This window comes from Microcaecilia unicolor, chromosome 1, assembly GCF_901765095.1.
Source record: "Microcaecilia unicolor chromosome 1, aMicUni1.1, whole genome shotgun sequence".
NCBI classification, from domain to species: Eukaryota; Metazoa; Chordata; class Amphibia; order Gymnophiona; family Siphonopidae; genus Microcaecilia; species Microcaecilia unicolor.
This window is the reverse complement of record NC_044031.1, coordinates 471,642,646-471,663,062: the sequence shown is the minus strand read 5'-3', so window position 1 is coordinate 471,663,062 and position 20,417 is coordinate 471,642,646. Positions and strand designations below refer to the sequence as shown.

The 20,417-nt window shown below is 43.8% G+C and overlaps 1 protein-coding gene across 1 annotated transcript; it reads right to left on the bottom strand.

Annotated features, from left to right (window-relative positions):
• Positions 1–1,826: 1,826 nt before the first annotated feature.
• Positions 1,827–18,769, bottom strand: LOC115458815. Its single transcript, XM_030188667.1, is given in 7 exon segments — positions 1,827–1,927; positions 2,778–2,812; positions 4,035–4,941; positions 4,944–6,341; positions 15,533–15,882; positions 17,690–17,795; positions 18,610–18,769. Coding segments are annotated over 7 exon segments (3,057 nt in total).
• Positions 18,770–20,417: the final 1,648 nt, after the last annotated feature.

Here is a 20,417-nt window from a genome sequence, read left to right as displayed (position 1 = left end):
TCTTTGCTCAGAAGCCCTTGGAAAAGCGTCCCATGATTCAGGAAGCCAAAATGCTCTTGATGACCCCCATTTGCGCAGCTATATATTATCTCCAGGATTCAAGCTTCTCTGTCTTAGCCTTTACCCTCAACCAATGCAATAATTGAGTAATAACACTCATACAGAAAAAGAATACATGATTAAGTCAAATTACAAAAGTTGGAAATATGTCTTAGAAGAAGAATTTCAAATCGTACACTGTAACACTAGGGGGCGCTGTGCTTATGACAACACAAAAGCCACCAGACACAATATGCGGTATATCGCTTTTATTGGTGATACATATGTGAACACATACACCAAGATACTTACAGCACCCGCAATTCAGTCAGCATCTGGGAAGACCACCAGGGAAGCACTAGCTCTTCCTCAGAGATTGCAGGGACATCACTGAACCAGGCGTCCCTTACGTTCAGGCAAGCTTCTAAAGCAAGTCCGGTGCTCTCGCCTCTTTTATAGTGTGAAACAGAGGTGCCTTTCCCAGACTTGCACAAGCTGGCATCCCTTAAACAACCAGCCTGTTTCCCATAACAGAGAATAACTCCCCCAGACTTGCACAGGTTGAAGGTGCCTTTCCCAGATGTGCTGGCATCCCTTAAACAACCACCATAACAGAGAATAACTCCCCCAGACCTGCACAGGTTGAAAGTGCCTTTCCCAGAGGTGCTGGCATCCCTTAAACAACCACCATAACAGAGAATAACTCCCCCAGACCTGCACAGGTTGAAGGTGCCTTTCCCAAAGGTGCTGGCATCCCTTAAACAACTAGCCTGTTTCCCATAACAGAGAATATCAACACATAATTACAGCCAAAACATTCCACTCATTCCATCCCCAGCTGACCTTCAATCCCATGTATTACATTCCACCCCTTGATATTCTCTGCTTATGAGGAGACAGAAGTATACATAGTATTATGGACCACCGTAGGTCGTTTCCAAATTTTACAAGTCAAAATACAATTCCAAATCACTAGCAGGATGCTAACTAATAGTACTACAAGTAAAGGATGAGTGATCCATTTTAGGAAAGCATCTGCACTAGGAGAATGTCCCAATAATGGATCCCACCAATTATGATGTAATTTACTTTGAATATTTTCCGCCACTATACGAACAGTGTGATTGTCAAATTGAGCATCTACTTGCATGACTCTTAAGGTGTGATTCACACCTTGAATATACTCATTAATAAGAGAGGATATATGCAACATGTGGGTCAACTTACTATAATTTACAGCTAAAATTGGCTCCGTAAAGAAGGTATAATTGTACTGTATGAAAGCAGAATTAAATAACTCCGGATATAATACATATTTTTGTCCTTTCCACCAAAATACTGATATGCTAGTAAAACAGGAACTGACTCCTGACAGATCGGTCAGGAAGGTATTATTTGACAAAGTTGTGAAATTAGCAGTGGAAATACATAATGTCCGCGGACTAATTTCTACAAAGAACTCATAGTTGGCAGGGAAAACAGTAAATGTGCATTCCCCAAAACGTGGGGATAAGCAAGGTTCAAATTGTGGTGGCTGGAAAGGACAAATCATGCGATTTCCCTGCTCATTACACATATCCAATTTATATGTCTCATTATATACAGTTATATACTCCCCATTCATATGCGGGGCCCAAAAGGTTACAATACCAGAAACATTCACTAATACTGGAGATATATAATACTTACATACTATATGAGTATGGAAAATCTTATATGAAGATAAAACCCCTGTACAGAATCGATCAGTACAGACTGTACTCTCTGAATGTGGGAACAACCACTCATCAACCGGAATATATCCAGCGAAAAGGGTCTGCAACTGGGTATGCATCCCCAATTGTAGAGCCATCTGGACTCTGTCCCGCTGATGCAAAGCGTACAACGTCTGTAATGAACACCAAGTATAATTCAATGCTTTTGTCAAAGTAATGTCAGTATAATTTTCAAACTTAAAAGTTTGGGCTAATAAATTATTAATGTCTGCTATCGCAGGCACCATTAATTGTCCTGTTCCTGGAATGGCAGGTAACCAATTGGCTAAAATATTCAGTTCAGTATGCAAGTCCTTACCTAGATAGTGTAGTTTACTAAACAGAGTATCTGTATCTACAGTATTCAGAATTCCCAGTCCAGTTCCCGCACCCCCCAAAATAGTATCATACCATGCTCGCCGTATCCTAGTACAGCGAGGCAAGTGTGGAAATGTAACATTGTAAGTTAATACTGTCTTTCTATACTGCATAGACATGTTTTTGCATGTATTGGGAATGCGTGACAGTGGAGCAGGATTAGTCATATTACTAACAGCAAGCAACACATGCAAGAAGTCCATCCAGGGTGTAAAACGGTTTGCAATTGGTGTAGCATTAGTGAAAATCCATTCAGCAGTTCGATTCAAAGTAATATTTACTATAGAGCTGTTACAAGTTTGGAGGAACTGCATTTTGCGTGTCCGATTCCATAGTCTCCATATCTGGTCCCGGAATCCCATAGGCTGGATGCACATAACCCAGGACGTAGCATTATGGATAGTCACATTCACAAAACTGGATGAAACGACTACAAAGCGCTGTTCAGTTTTATGAAACACAGCTTGGGAAGCAGTTACGTTCAATACCGGACATGCAGTATGACATGTATAATTATCTTGCTGTAAGGTTGAGTTATTTTTGTTGCTCCACCAATAGTGGACACGCGAGGTCACTCCCAGCACCCGCTCGCCGGGAGTACGGGCATCGAGTTCCCAACCCAAACAGAGAAACAGTATGCCCTGAAAGAAAAAGAAATAGAGAAACACATATAAATCCTATTCCCTTAAATAACAATGATCAGCAGGAACATTCGTCCAACTCTGTTGTCCTGGCTGAACTACTGTAACAGTATTGTCCTCCCCTCGGGCTATAATTTCAGCAGGTTGAGGAGGACCTGGGTGTGCAGGGTCTTGATGCCATACCCGACCACCCACACCCCTCCCAGTAGACCCAAATCCCTGTGTACCTCGCTCAGTGACTCCCACAAAATCAGAAATTTGAGTAAAAGAGGAGGAATTGACAGGAATTATCAACAATTGTGCTATCCTATCCCCAGCCTGCACCATTACATCCTCCTCAGTGTGATTCATCAGAAGGACTATGACCTCCCCCTGATAATCTCTGTCAATGACACCTCCCACAGGAAGTAAGCCACGAAGAGCCCAACTGGAACGGGCCACAATCTGAGCATAATGGCCAGCTGGGAGAGATAAAGCAAACCCGGCTGGAAATTTTGTCACCACTCGGGACGCACAAAGAGTGTCAAAGAGGGCTACAAGATCAAAACCAGCAGCGTCAATCGTATGACGGAGCGGTATAACAGCTTTCGGATGTAAGAGCTTAACTCCCAGGGTGACATGTGTACTGGGCAAGACTTGAAGATGGGGAGTCAACATACGCATCAATGGTGTTTCACTCTCCCCTATTGGACGATTATTGAGGATAGTAACTGCTGGGTACAAATATTTGCGCCATTGCGCAAGAGTGTGAGTAGGAGTTAATTTCCGGATCTGTGTTTTCAACAGACCGTTCATACGTTCCACAAGACCAGCAGCTTGTGGATAATAGGGAATATGGAAAACCCATTCAATGTTAAATTGGGCGCAAAAGGCAGTAACAGGATGATTTTTGAAATGAGAGCCATTATCACTTTGAATTTGCAGTGGAACGCCATAATGTCTACATATGGATTCCAAAAGAACAATAGTCTGCTGAGCTGTAGCTCTACGACAAGGGTGGACTAGCAAAAATCCGGAATAAGTATCCACGGCAACACAGACATATTGACATCCCTGCGAAATTGGTAAAGGGCCAATATAATCTAGTTGCCAAATTTGGCCAGGTAACTTACCTCGAGCAAGTGTACCTTTGACTGGGTGTGGTATAGGGCGTTTAGTCAAATGTTGACAAACAGGACAGTGAGCAATAACATTTTTAATGGTAGAAAGAGACAATGCTAACCCACGCTGCCGCGCCCAGTGATAGGTGGCTTGCTCTCCGAGATGTCCACATTTTTGATGTGCCCAGCTTGCAATACCGGTCTCTTCTTCACCCCGATGAATAGTAGAATCATCTGTTCCAGAGATGACATTCGTGTGAATAGTAGCTAAGGAATCTGCTGTCTGATTAAAAATATGATCAGAGGTTATAGGGGAAACATGTGCATCAACATGATAGACATAGGCAGAAGTAGATTGCAAAAATTCACTAATTTCTTGCCATAACTGTGATCCCCAAACCAGTTTAGTATGAATATACCAATCATTCTGTTTCCATGTAGGTAACCAGGTTGTTAATCCATTTGCCACAGCCCATGAATCAGTATATATGTATGCCTCTGGCGCATTTTGTTTAAGTACCAGATAGACTGCATATAATTCAGCATATTGACTACTCCCATCTGGGCCCGTGCTCTGCAATATCTGTTGTGTATGAGGATTGTACGCCACACTTTTCCATGCCCGCTTACCATCAGTATACTTGGCTGTACCATCAGTAAACCAGGCATACTGACGTTGGTCAATAGTTAATTGGTCGTAAGGTACTCCCCATTTAGCAACATGATGGGTGGCACTACCACTACCACCCCCAGACACTAATACTTCCTCCCCCTCACCTACGGGAATCTGAGCAATTTGTTCATGTAATTGCGAGACCCCATTGGGACCACTTTTAGTCTGCCTATTTTGGATGTACCACTTCCACTTTATAATAGATGCCTCCTGTGCATGGCCAATTTTATGAGTATGTGGTTCACTATTAATCCAAGTTAAAATTGGAATTTCTGGTCTCAAAATTACTTCATGCCCCAAAGTTAGTTGTTCACTTTCCACAAGAGCCCAATAACAAGCCAACAATTGTTTCTCAAGGGTATATATCGTTGAGCTGCATCGGGTAATCTACGTGTCCAAAATCCTAACGGACAACGTTTCCCATCTTGTTTCTGCCACATGCTCCAATTGGCATACTCTGCATGCACTGATACTTGTAATTCAATTGGATCATTGGCACGTATTGGCCACAGACTGACACTTTGTTGTACTACTAACTTGGCTTGGTCAAAAGCCTGTTGCTCTGTAGCACCCCACTGAAATACATATTTCTTTCGTGTTACTCTGTATAATGGCTGTAACACCTGCCCCAAGTGTGGGATATGTTTACGCCAAAATCCAAACAACCCAATAAATTTCTGTGTTTGCTGTTTGGTAACCGGTACTGGAAATTCTGCTATTTTGTTTAGTGCTTTCTCAGTAATTTCCTGGTGTCCCTTATTCCAATTAATTCCCAGAAACTTCACTGTCTGGGCGGGTCCCTGGATTTTTGCTGGGTTAATTTCCCAACCCTTATTCTTCATGTGTTGTACTAGTTGTTCTAGCCCAGAGGCCACTAACTCCTCTGTATCCCCTTGGATTAGTATGTCATCAATATAGTGGGTTAACTCTAGCCCTGGTGGCAACGATAGTGCATCTAGATGTTGCGCTACCACCCTATGACAAATTGTAGGACTATGCAACCATCCCTGTGGCAACCGTGTAAAAGTGTACTGCCTTCCCTGCCACGTAAATGCAAATTGCTCCCAAAATTCCTCTTTTAAGGCTATTGTAAAGAAGGCATTTGCTAAATCTATCACTGCATACCATTTTCCTTTTCTATTTTGTATGTTCTCAATTAAAGTTACAATGTCGGGGACTGCAGCATGCAACGGGGGTGTAACCTTATTCAATTGACGGTAATCTACTGTCATCCGCCAGGATCCATCAGATTTCTTCACTGGCCATACTGGATTATTCCATTTGGTAGTAACTGGGACAATAACCCCTACCTCTTGTAATTCCTGTATTGTTCGCGTAATTTCTGCAATACCACCAGGAATCCGATATTGCTTTTGTGCAACTAATTGAGTGGCGGCTGGTATGGTGAGAGGCTCATCAACAATTTTTCCCACTAATACTGCATGAATATTATAAGTGGAAATATACTTCAAACACCGGGGAACTGCGGGAGATGTTCCAAATTGCCAACTTCCCCCTTCAATAGTAAGTTTTAAACCTCTCAGAATATCCATACCAATTATATATTCTGGCACTGGCGTAATCATCACAGCATACTTTTGGAGCTGTAAATCCCCAATTTGCATAGCCAATTGTGTTTCCACTGCAGGAATACTCTTCCCCCCTAGTCCTACAATATTACACTTTGGTCCTTTAAACTTAGAAGGGTTACCAGCTATAATCGTTGCTTCTGCTCCAGTATCTATCAAAGCTCGTACTTGTTGAAAATTTCCCGGACTCCATTGTATTACAACATCAATATAGGGACGCGGATCAATTTTTACATTGCATCCCCGTACTAGTCAATCCTCTCTAAACGGATTGGTTTCTGCTTTAGATGGGGGCAGAGTAGTAGTAGATGGAAGTGTCATTCTCTGCAGGAGAGTACGGACCTCATGATACAAATCTGAATAGTCCGGACCCTCCACAGGTGGGGCTGAAGGAAGTTTTTCTTTTCCCACTGTCCGGGTTTTCAGAACCGGTTTCATCCCTCTCTTATCCAATCCTAATTTTTTATATTGCTGCCATAACTCTCCAGTGGGAATTCCATCTATTTTCTCCCGAGCCACCCCCGCTTGTAGTAGAGCGGCAAACATATCCTTACGAGATACTCGCTCTACCTCTGAACCTTGCCCCTTCGGCCCTTCCCCAATTCTCTGCCCCTCATTATTTTTCCTATCTGTCAGCTTCAGACTCCAATCCCCCAAATCTCCTAATTGCTCGATTTTATCCATAATGCCCTCCAACGGGTTATCTGTTTCATTCATCAACAGAGTCAAAATAACTTGTTTATACATTGGAGGAGACCCTTTAATTACTTTGTTTCTAATTGCCGCTGACATAGGCACTTGGGTAAGTGTATCCATCTGTCCTGTGACAATACACACTTTCATTGCCTCCTCCTTTAATCGCTGGATACAATCTTTCAAAGTATACCAAGGCTTGTCATCCCCAGGCCAATCTGATTCTAAAGGGTACTTTCTACGACACCCTGTTCCCACTAACTCAATCAGAGTAGTAGCCTCTGACCCATTCCCATCAGGCATTGCTAAACTATGTTCCCGAAATGCACTTTGAATTATAGCATCTCGAGATAAAGGTATAAATTTCAAACAGTCCTCATTGTCCATCCGTATCCCCATTGCCCCAGTATCATGCAGCCTTACACACCAAGCAATAAGGGATTCATTTGGACGCTGCTGGAATTGCTGCATGATATTGAGAATTTCTTGTTGCGTATAGTCTTCTGCTAAATCCATGCGCACTGGTGCTGCCCCACCCAACTGTGCTCGTCGCCGAATTATCGGCTTCATTTCCGGAGCAGCACTTTCCTCACCCCCTGACTCACTCTCGGGTGTGGAAGACCAGATATCCCCATCCCACGTCTCAGGATCCCATCCGTTAGGATTCTGTGTGGCAGTAGCCATCACCTTTGCAACCTTTACCTTACTCACACGCCCTCTCCTTTTCCGATACTTATACTGCGCTACTCGCACCGCCGCCCGCTCAGCAATTTGCTGGTACCCCGTACACTTATCCATCATCAATTTGCCCTGACACTGTGACATTACCAAGTTGCTTTTCAATGTCAGAATCTCAGCCTGTGATTCCAACAGCTTCTGTTGTAATAACAGATTCTGCTGGTGCATCAGGCGATATGCTGACAACAAAATCCACCCTCTCCGACCCACAGTTCTTAACTCTTTCCCTTTAACCACAGGGGCATTTTGTAAACATTTCAACACATCCTCACACATTCCCTCTCCTAAACATACCTCCCAATTCTCACTCAACCCCGTATCTGTCGCCCATTCTGCTGCCAATGCCTGATATGGGTATTTATCCCATCCAGGAATTGCAAACAGCTGCGGAAGCTGTGCCTGCACAGCCTCCTGATGAGATTTGCTCTTCTTCCCTTTCTTCAACATATTCACAAAACAATAAAACAATAAAACAAGTATATATTCACAAATGTAATCACCGTATCAACAATGCGATATCCTGCCGACTACGCCAAATTGTAACACTAGGGGGCGCTGTGCTTATGACAACACAAAAGCCACCAGACACAATATGCGGTATATCGCTTTTATTGGTGATACATATGTGAACACATACACCAAGATACTTACAGCACCCGCAATTCAGTCAGCATCTGGGAAGACCACCAGGGAAGCACTAGCTCTTCCTCAGAGATTGCAGGGACATCACTGAACCAGGCGTCCCTTACGTTCAGGCAAGCTTCTAAAGCAAGTCCGGTGCTCTCGCCTCTTTTATAGTGTGAAACAGAGGTGCCTTTCCCAGACTTGCACAAGCTGGCATCCCTTAAACAACCAGCCTGTTTCCCATAACAGAGAATAACTCCCCCAGACTTGCACAGGTTGAAGGTGCCTTTCCCAGATGTGCTGGCATCCCTTAAACAACCACCATAACAGAGAATAACTCCCCCAGACCTGCACAGGTTGAAAGTGCCTTTCCCAGAGGTGCTGGCATCCCTTAAACAACCACCATAACAGAGAATAACTCCCCCAGACCTGCACAGGTTGAAGGTGCCTTTCCCAGAGGTGCTGGCATCCCTTAAACAACCACCATAACAGAGAATAACTCCCCCAGACCTGCACAGGTTGAAGGTGCCTTTCCCAAAGGTGCTGGCATCCCTTAAACAACTAGCCTGTTTCCCATAACAGAGAATATCAACACATAATTACAGCCAAAACATTCCACTCATTCCATCCCCAGCTGACCTTCAATCCCATGTATTACATACACAAGTCCACTATGGACCCAATTCTATAAATGACACCAAAAAACTGGCTTTGAAAAAAATGAGCGCTAAGCACTATTCTATAAATGGTACTCCGAGTTGGGCAATGTTTAGAGAATAGCGATTAGCGCTGGAATCCACAATATTTTATAGGCATAACAACTGAAACCTGGTGTAAATTCTCATGCCTAAATTAAACACAGATCCCCCTTATTTGGTAACACCGTGCACAAATTCCAGGAATGCTCCTGATTTGCCCATGTCCCTCCAATGGCCACACCTCCTTTTTGGGTCCACATGTAAAATTTACACGCTGATCCCAGCACTTAAAGATACGCACATAAATTTAAATTAATGCCAGGTAGCACTGACAACTATTACCACTCAATTATTGGCACCAATTGGCTTATCAATTAAATTGTACTTGCCAAAAAAAAGCTGTCAGTTGAGCCAGTTGGAAAAATATGTACTTAATATCTAAATTTAACAATACATTTACACAGAAATTTAAAAAAAAGAGCACTCAATTGGATTACTCCAGGACGAAGCAAAAGAAACCCCTCCTCTTTTAAGTCTCTCTAATAACATCCAGGAAAATCCTAAGCTTACTATTAAGAAATAATGTATTTCTAAATTTGAAGAACAAACGTAAAACCAAGTCTCTGTCTGAGGTAAGAATCTGAGAGATTTTTGCAAGGCATTATGCATTGAAAATTCCATCCAGTTCCTCCAATGTAAAATAAAAGAGAAACTGATGATCTTCAGTGAGCTGCAAAATTATATCAATAACCGGAGGAAATGGGAGTGTCCCAGCCCCTAATTGGTGAAAGTTGGAGAGTTAGGAGGGGCTTTAGTCCTGGAGGGAAAGTTAGAGAAATATATAAGGGAGCTTCTAACTTTGAATTTTGTCTGAGAGCTTCTGTCTCCCAAGCCCTGACCTATGTGAAAGGGACAGCCCTCCAATGTCTCCAGCCTTTTAGACATAGAGGAAATACTTACAACAGTGTTGTACTAACCCAGTCAACACATCTAAGTTGTTTTCTTTTTACAGGCAGAGCTCAGAAGTGTCACACAGACCTCTGACCTGTTGTTTTTTTGCCTATGATGTGAGTCTGGAAATCGGGGATCCACCTCATGACCTTTTGGGCTGATACTAGAAGGAGAAGGAAGGGAGAGTATCTGTGTCTCATCTGTGCTGCACCACCAGGCATCTTTTAATTAACAATCAAAAATACTAGAGTCTGTCAGAACTCAAATAGCCAGCTGGGAAAAGAAAACTTCTACAGTCAGGGCTGGTCTTAGCAAGTGCGGGGCCCTATGCAGACCAATTTGATGGGGCCCCACCCTAGCCCTGCCCCCACCTAACTCCGCCCCCACCCTAGCTCCAGGGCCGGCTACCCCTCCCTCTGAGTTCCCGGGCTGCTCCCTCTGAGCTCCAAGGCCCCCAGCTCCAGGGCGTCCCCCCTAGGGCTCCCAGCTCCAAGGCCCCCCTCCCTCCCGGTCATTTTTTAACACCCCCTCCAAAATCCAGTACTAGGTATGCCGAGAATACAAAACACTCTAGGACCTATTGAGCAATTCTACCATACCATAAGCAGTCATTTCTACGAATCACACAAAGAAAAGGAAAACATCTTAAAACACTACAGTGAGCACTAGAACATCAATTCACCTATTGTAAAATGAAACCTGACAGAATAGTACAGATCGTCGATCCTGCACAGTCAATGCCAACTGAAAGCCATGTCTTTTTCACAAACACAGATACACCCTAATCCACTATAGAATAAGTAGTAATATTTAAACTTTCTATTTAGACAAAAATTAAACTGAACCCCCAAGATGCCAGACTCTGCATACAATTCAACACCACAGAAACAGAAAATGACCCCTAGTACTGTGCAAAATATAAAGACAGCAGATGTAAATTTGAAAAAACTAACAAATACCAATCACCACTTTACAAATTAACAAATAGAAATAAAACAAATACAGAAAATAAAATAATACCATTTTATTGGACTAATACATTTAGCTTCCAGAGGCCAAAATCTCCTTCCTCAGGTCAATACAGTATAGTGCTGTTACAGTATCCTATCCTGATCTGAGGAAGGGGGTTTTCTTCTCTGAAAGTTAAGTCGAAATGTATTAAAATTAGTCCAATAAAAAGATTACCTTATTTACATGTTCTATTTATAAACATTTATTAACACAGCTACAATACTATATCCTAAAGCAAAAAAATAAAAATATATATTTTATTTACAGTTTGTTGTCTCTGGTTTCTGCTTTCCTCATCTTCTTTTCACTGTCTTCCTTCCATCCAGCATCTGTCATCCAGTGTCTGCCCTCTCTGCTGTCCCCTCCATCCAATGTCTGCCCCTCTCTCCCTCCCCTTCCATCCACATCTGCCCTTTATCTCTGCCCCTTCCATGATCCATCCACCATCTGCCCCTGTCTGCCCTCTCTCTCTCCCCCATCCATTCACTGTCTGCCCTTTCTATCCCTGCCATCCACTGTCTGCCCTTTCTCTCTGCCCCTTCAATCCACAATTTGACCTCCCTCTCCCATCCATCCGGGGTTTGCCCTCCCTCTCACTACCCCATCCAGGATCTGCCCCTCTCTCCAACCCTTTTTCAGTCCCCAGTTCCAGCCCCACTATCCCACCAGTCCCCCATTTCAGCCCCAGCCCTTTTCTCCCACCAGCCCCGAGCTTCAGCCCCCCAGCCACTTCTCCCTATCCCGTTTTCAGCCTCCAGTCCCAGTACTAGCCCCCTTATCCCACCTACCCTCCTTTTCAGCCCCCAGTTCCAGCCCCCTTCATCCACATGCCTTGTATTAGGGCCCCCTTTTCAGAACCATTCTCCCACCTGACCCACGCATGCCCCATTTTCCCACCAGCCCCAGGCATGGCCCCCATTTTCCCATATGGCCACTTCTCAGACCCCAGTGCCTGCCCCCTTCTCCCATCCGAGAAGCCCCTCCCCAGTCCCCTTCTCCCATCCAAGAACCCCAGTCCCCTCCCCACCCGTCCCCTTTAACCATCCAAGAACCCCCTCCCCACCCCCTTCTCCCATCCGTGAACCCCCTCCGCACCTCGGTCCCCTTCTCCCATCCAAGAACCCCAGTCCCCTCCCCACACGTCCCCACCCGTCCCCTTTAACCATCCAAGAACCCCCTCCCCACCCCCTTCTCCCATCCGTGAACCCCCTCCCCACCTCAGCTTTAGAAATGTTAAGTAGTAGTCTCCTTCCCATTTGAGAACCCCCTCCCCACCCTTCCCCCCACCTGAGAACCCCCACCCCACACACCCTTCTCCCATCTGAGTCCCCCCCCCCAACCTACCTACTAGCTTTGTTCTCCGGTCCCCACCACCCTCACTGGCTTTAAAAAAAGAATTTGGAAACGCCAGAGGAACAGGCAGCACCTCGTGTCTGCCCTCCCTGCTACTAAAAATGTCTTCGACGTCGTCATTGGGCCTTCTCACATTGAGTCCCGCCCACCCTCGCGGTAATTGGAAGTTACCTCAGAAAAGGGCGGGCCTCAATGTGAGAAGGCCCAATGACGACGTCGAAGACATTTTTAGTAGCAGGGAGGGCAGACACGAGGCACTGCCTGTCCCTCTGGCGCTTCCACAGTCTTTTTTTTAAGGTAGGACAGGGTGCAGGGCACCCCCCACCCGCTGACAGCCGGGGCGGACCGCCCCCACCACTCCGCCGTCGCGCACCATCCGAGGGAGGGAGGGAGGACTGGAACTCGGGCGGTCGGGGTGGGGCGACCTTAGGCGCACCGCGCGGGGCCCCCCTGAGCGCGGGGCCCTATGCGGCCGCCTCGATCGCCTCGCCTTAAGACCGGCCCTGTCTACAGTTCCTGAACCAAAACACCAGTGCTTATCTGAGTATCTTACTGGCCTCCCAATTTATCAAAGGTGGCAAGAACTGGCATTACAACCACTATAAGTCTATCGGGGTCCTTTTACTAAGATGCACTGAAAAATGCCCTGCGCTGGTGTAGATGCATGTATTGGACACGCGCAGGTTCATTTCTCAGTGCACCTGCGAAAAAGGCCTTTTTGGGGGGTCAAAAATGGACATGTGGCAAAATAAAAATTGGCACATGTCCATTCTGGGCCTGAGACGAGACCTTACCACCACCCATTGACTTAGCAGTAAAGTCTCACGCGGTAACTGGGCGGTAATCGTCAGCACATGTACACTGGCGATTACCGCCCAGTTAGCACCGCACGACAGAACTTTTACAGCGTGCGTAGTGGACGCACATAAAAATGAAATTACCACCCGGGCCTCATAGTAGCCGGGCAGTAGTTCCAAAATGGAATGCATTGGGCACACACAGGCCCCTACGCGGCTTAGTAAAAGGACCTCTCAATTCATTGTTAATACTTACTGATGATGACCTCTGCTGCTGTATAGCTGGAGTGTAAATAAACTCTGCGGGAGAACTCCACAGATCTCAAAATAAATGGAAGGAATTGGCTGTTCATAAAGTTTTGGCTGCCCTGCATTTAAATTGCCTCTGCCATAAATGTCCCTGATTGTTTAACATCTGTCTGTGTTTGAAGAAAACTATTATTGTGGATCAGAACACATTCATTGTGTGGTCTGCAATTATTTGATATCTGAGTGATTGTGAGCGTGTGGAGCATTGCCTTATTCGGCCCCCTGGGGAATCTCCAATCACGGCCTATGCCCCTAAAAATAAAATATTATGTTCCCAGCCAGCTCTCATACTCCAAAGTGCAACCTAGGCAACTGCCTAGAGTGACCCATAATGGCTAGGGCTTACACTGACTTTAAAGCAAATGTCATATCAAGGTAGATAGAGTAACCATGTCAGAGTTAGATATTTCTAGACTATCTGAGACATTCAAGTCTAATGTCAATGTCAATATAATCTTATTAATTGCAATTTCCTTAAAATAGGGTTAAATGCGATGAACAGTTTAGAAATAACCAAACATTCCAACTATCTGCTTAACATAATGAAATAACACCAGAATGAGTAATTAATTACAACGCTCAAACAAATAAGTCTTTACAAAATCTTAGGTAATTTTTCTCAACTCTAATACATCGTGGGAGAGAATTCCATAGTGGGACAGCTATAACCAAGAAAATTGCACTAAATATAGTGTGATTTACAGCAGCAGTTGTTGGAAGCAGAATATTTTGAACACCACGTGGTAATACAACATTAGAACTAAATATAGTTCGAAATCATATATTACAGAAAGAGATTGGATGGAGAATCAATTGGTTAAGCAATCTTGATGAAACCCCCAGATAAAGATTTTAAAATCATATTTATCAAAAGACATGAGGTAAGACCATAGAGAATTTGAAACATTAAGCATAAAGCTTTTAAAGAAATATGCTCCTTTACAGGAAGCCAATGTAATTTCATCATATAACTTGAAACACTAATATATCTATTTTAAAAATTACCTTACAGCAGTTTTCTGAATAAGCAGTAATTATGTAGATATTTGGAGAATATCCTCAAGTACAGTATAATGCAATAATCAAGTTGAGAAAGGATTATCATCTGAACTAGAAAAGCAAATGTCTCTTTTATTAAAAAATCAATCTCAATTGCCTTAATTTGAACAATGTCTTTCTCCACTGATGGTTGTGAGCCATAAGTCAAGGAAGAACCTAAGATCATTCCTAGTACACGAGACTCGGTTTCTATTGGAAAAATCCTATCATCTGACAACCTGACAGAAGAGGGAATGACCATTTCAGATTTATTGAACCATAGGACTTTCATCTTCTCAGAATTCAATTTCAATTTGTTTGACAAAGCCCATTCTTGAATTCTATATATTCCTGAGATGATTATTTCAGGCAATTCAGAAACAACAGAAGGTACAGGTAACAAAAGTAGTATATTGTCTGTGTAAGATAACAATAACTCTCCAGAGTTTAACTTAATCTGCCCTAAAGAAGACATAAAAAAATTAAATAGCATCGGTGACAGTGGTGAGCCCTGAGGGACTCCATATTCTGGAGACCAATATTCAGAAAACAACTCACTCTGATGGATGCAATAACTCCAATATCTTAAAAAGAAAATCTCCATAAACCAGACAAGTACTGATCCAGAAACACCAATGTTTACTAATCTGTCAAATTGAATGAGTCCGGAGAAGAAGAGCCATCTGCCGTGGTCCTCATAGCCTTAGGAAGAAAATTAACTTGAACAATTTTTGGTAAATGATCAGATGGCAACTTTAATATCTGAGTCATATACTGAATCAGCAGTTCCCTAGAGGACCTCAAAGGGACCCTAGGAAAACTAATTGTATGCAAATTCGTACAGCAAGCTTGATTTTCTAAATTTCCAAGTTTAAATCTCAAATTAGTAGTATCTTTTATCATCATACCCTCATTATCTTTCATTGTTGATACCTTAGTCTTTAGCTCACCCAGTTCAAGTTTTATATTATGCATTTCACTCTTCAGAAAATCAATTCTCATAGTCCTGGATTTGTACTTGATGAGAGCTAATTTGTAGGCATAAAGCCTATCTCAGCTGCTGTGAGGCACACCATATTGAATCCACAGTAAACTACTCTGGACACTGTAAAGTAAACACAGACGTTGTCAGAGCTGGAGACTGACCTTGCTGTTTAGCAGAGGATTCCTGGCACACTTGTAAGGACTCTAAAGTTCCAGAAGAGATGAAACTCCTAGATTGCATAAGAATATTTGCTTCCATTGACATCAGGGTGCATTGAATAGGTTGCTGAATTGACAAACTTGTTATGGTATCATCTCCTTGGCCCTGAGAGACATTCATCTCTTTGGAATTTGTCTCATCACATCTGCCATCTCGAGCAGGGGAAGCCGGCTGTTGCAGCCAAGGATATCGCAGTGTTAGGCTCAAAGTTGTTTCTCTGACTGAGGTGTTTGCCGTATCAGCCAGCTCCAACTCGACACCAGTTAGTCCTCCTTCTGCTTTTTGTTCAGGACTGCCATAAATAAGTACATAAGTAATGCCACACTGGGAAAAGACCAAGGGTCCATCGAGCCCAGCATCCTGTCCACGGCAGCGGCCAATCCAGGCCAAGGGCACCTGGCAAACTTCCCAAATGTACAAACATTCTATACATGTTATTCCTGGAATTGTGGATTTTTCCCAAGTCCATTTAGTAGTGGTTTATGGACTTTTCCTTTAGGAAAGCGTCTAACCCCTTTTTAAACTCTGCCAAGCTAACCGCCTTCACCACGTTCTCCGGCAACGAATTCCAGAGTTTAATTACGCGTTAGGTGAAGAACATATTGTTCCATCAGACCATGAATGGTAGAGGCAGAGACTCACCGAGGGAAAGGGAGGGAAAGGGAAATGGGACTTGATATACCGCCTTTTTGAGGTTTTTGCAACTACATTCAAAGCGGTTTACATATATTCAGGTACTTATTTTGTACCAGGGGCAATGGAGGGTTAAGTGACTTGCCCAGAGGCACAAGGAGCTGCAAACCACTCCATTTCTTTTCTGCCCCAAAAGGAAGAAGAAATATAACAGGAAAACCTCAGCGGTAAAACCTCACACTGCTGCTATCTATCCCATCCAGACCCATTTTTCTTAAATGAACGTATGCACTTTACAGCATATACTTTGCACCTGTTGTAATGCAAGACTGAAGTCCACAAGTATTTTTTGTAGCCACGGTGTGCATGTCAATGTATTTAAAAAGGGAAACTATGTGTTGAATTTTGAGATCTGTGCTTAGAAAATACTCCATAAAACATATTCCAGACATTTTCAATACTTTTTAAAATAAATTACTAAGGGTTCAATTTAGCATCTGTAATTTGGGCTCTGAGTGGTTAATATCTCCAAAATTTGGATTTTCTTGAATAGCAACTGTTGTAGGAAGGGATATTTGGGAAGTATTCAAGGAAATAAAAGAGATTCTCCATAGAGAAGCAGAATAAGTCAGTCGCACCTGATGAAATCATTTGATAGCATCCTGTACAGAAGTAGCTCTCCTGTAGCTCAGAAAAGCTTGAATTAGCCCTTCTGAGCATGTGTTATCCCCCTCTCCAAGTTTGCCTGCCCATTACCAGATCAGTTTAACTTTTTTGCCCTGCCCAACTTTAAAATCCAAATGATAGAAGAAAAAGAAAATTCACAAAAAGTCTGGATTCAAACAAATACTTATTTTGTAGTAATAAGATGAATGTCACTGATTCCCATGGTCACTGCATCCAGTGCTTGGGCTCCTCTCACTACATGGGTTCCTGCCCACACTGCACAGAGATGTTCCCCCAGACCTGCCACCACAGAAGTCATGGTCTTCAGGGCTTCCTCTCTGGGGCTACTCCAGAAAATGCCTCATCCTCCTGCAGGACTTCTTTGGCTGGGACACCCTCAGCTATGGAGGGATCAGACAAGAGCTCATCATCATCTCTAAGAGCTCCCCCCTCCAGCAAGACCTATAATGCCCATGACCCTGGGATCAAGAATGAGGCCTTCCCCATGGCCCAGGATTTATCCTCTATCACTCCATAGCCAGGGTCCAGATGCACATTCTGTCCAAAAAGCCTGCTGCTTCAGCTCTTCAGTACCAACTGCTATTAGCATGACACACTTTCTGGCTCCATCCTCTGTCTCTTTCTAGGCCAGTTTCCATGGCAAGGCCTTGGTGGTCCCTATAACTCCACCCATAGTGCAGCTTATTTGCCAGCTCCATAGTGCTGAGGATGGCCGCATCATGATGTGTGACAGAGGTATCCAAGGCAATGGTAGAAGTCTACAAGGCCCTGGTAAACACCTCTCAGAACTCTCATAGGGGAAGACATGATATGAATCTGGGTTCCCAGCCTTAGAGAGAACATTCACAAATGCCTGGTTGATGCTCCCTGAACTGGGGACAACCTCTTCAGAGATCAAGTAAAAGACATTGTCAACATCATAAAAGATCACTGCACCAGCCTTCAAACCCTTCATATGAGGGCTTGGAATGCTCATCCATCAGCCAAGGGTCGCAAGGAGTATGCTCCCACAAGCTTTTTCCTCCACATCATTATAACTCCTACTCTAGATGGCAAGCACCATGGCCCAGTCAAAAGCCATACACCCACACCTAACAGCAAAAGCAGTGCATGAAGGATTGTAGGCAGTGCAATTCCATTAGGAGGGTGTCCCACCTTTTTCTATTTTCCGTGGGAGATCACAACCAACAATTAGGTGCTGGACATCATCTATGAGGGCTACCCCATCATCTACCCCTCCTGGTCAGAACAACCTATCAACTTCTAGTCCTCATCATGAAGTCAACTTTCTTCTTCATAACAAAACGATAGAACCAGTTTGCCCTCAGATGCAAACAAGGAGTTCTATTCCCAATATTTTTTTTTGTTACATTTGTACCCCGCGCTTTCCCACTCATGGCAGGCTCAATGCGGCTTACATGGGGCAATGGAGGGTTAAGTGACTTGCCCAGAGTCACAAGGAGCTGCCTGTGCCTGAAGTGGGAATCAAACTCAGTTTCTCAGTTCCCCAGGACCAAAGTCCACCACCCTAACCACTCTTATTCCCAAGAGACTGGAAGACTTAAGTTCCATCCTGAATCTGTGGGTGCTCAACAAGTTCATCTTTAGAGAAAAGTTTCGGATATACTCCCTTGTGACCATCCTTCCCTTACTCTGTGCCAATAAATGGATGGCTTCCCTAGACTTCTAGAATGCATACCTTCATATACTGATCCACCTTCAATAGGGAAGTTCTTATGATTATCCATCAGGGCATGCACTAAAAGCATTTTATACTCCCTTTTAGCTTGCTCTCTGTATACAGAATCTTCACAAAATACATTCTTTGGCAGCTGTCCTCTTTTGTAAAAGTGGCTCATAGTGGGCCCTACACATGGAGAATTTGAGACCTCTACACAAAACACAGCCCAGCTATTACATACCTCAATTTCTTTATCAACACAGAGAAATCGCATCTCTACCCCTCTCACCTGCCCAACATTTCTCATCCTAGAGCAGAATCATGGCCAAATTTCTGTGCTTCCTGTGACACCTGGCAGCCACAGTGCATGTCATCCAATTTGCCTGTGTATGCACCCCCTTTGTAGCTCCTCCAGAAACAATGGGACCGGCATGTGCAACCCTTGTTACATTAAATAACCATTAACTCTCACATATGAGAAGCCCTGGCCTGGATGATGGATTGAGCTATTCTAACAGCTGCAGCCTCACCTCACACTTATGTTAGATGCCTCCAGATATTTCTGGGGTGCCCATCTCCTCCATCTGTGGTCTTAAGGCACCTGGTCCTAGAACAAATGACATCTTCACATCAACCTGCTAGAACTCCAGACATTCAGCTCCTGGTTTGCATATAAGATTCTACAAGGGCAGATATACTGTCAAGTGGCAGTGTTCTACATCACCAAACAAGGAGGTATGAGCTCAATCAAACTTTGTTGGGAGGATATGGACCTTAGAGATATCCTTGGGATACCTACTGCAAGCTTCCTACCTACCATGGGATCACAATCAGCTTGTTACCCCCACAAATGGTCTCTCAAAACCAAAATTGCAGATCCTCTGTTCCACTTATGGGACACAACATGATGGATCTCTTTTCCAATGAATCCCATACCAAATGCCTCAAGACACCATCTCAAGTTCTTCCCAAAGTGGGTCTCCACCTTTCACGGTAACTAGTGCATTGTACTCCCCATATTCTACCTGGAGCCACATACCAACCTGGAGGAACAAAGGCTTCATATTCTGGACTGCAGATAGCCCTGCAAATTTACAGCCACAAAACATACTCCATCCACAAAGTATCTCAATTCTATCTCCTTCAACCCCAACATACCAGAGGTCCCAGTCTCCAAATACACACTCTGGTGGTGGATTACAGACTGCATCTGCACCTGCTACAGACAAGAAACCTCCAGACCTCTGACAGGATCTATGCCCATCATTTTGGAGCAATGGCAACCTTAACCAGATTATATTCCATCCCTATGGAGGATATCTGCAAGACTGTAGCACGATCCTCCACACATACCTTAAAGACATTAATTCTTGGACCATCAGACATGGGTTGATAATGCCTTTAGCCAATCCATATTGCAAGTGGTGAGGACTTCCCTCCCCCCCCCTCATCTAATCCATCTTGGTGCTGCCCTATGGATGCAATGACTGTTTTTTCTTTGAGTTGCCTACTTAGCCTGGCACATGTTACTCTTTCACTTGACGAATCAAGAAAAGATTCCCTATGAAGAATCAAACTGTCCAAGAAAGTAGGGAAGGGACGTAAAGCGATTTGATTGCCTTACATGTTACTCTTTGCCATTAACCCTCAATGGGGTACCTGTTATTTGTTGCTTTTTCCAAAAAGTAAAAGGAAAATAAATTAAGAATGTTTTCTTAGATGGATCTGGCATCCATCATGTCTCTGCATACTATCTCCTGATTCTCTTCATGCAGGCTCACAACATTCACATAGGCTTTGAAGGAGACTATGCACACACTCACAGA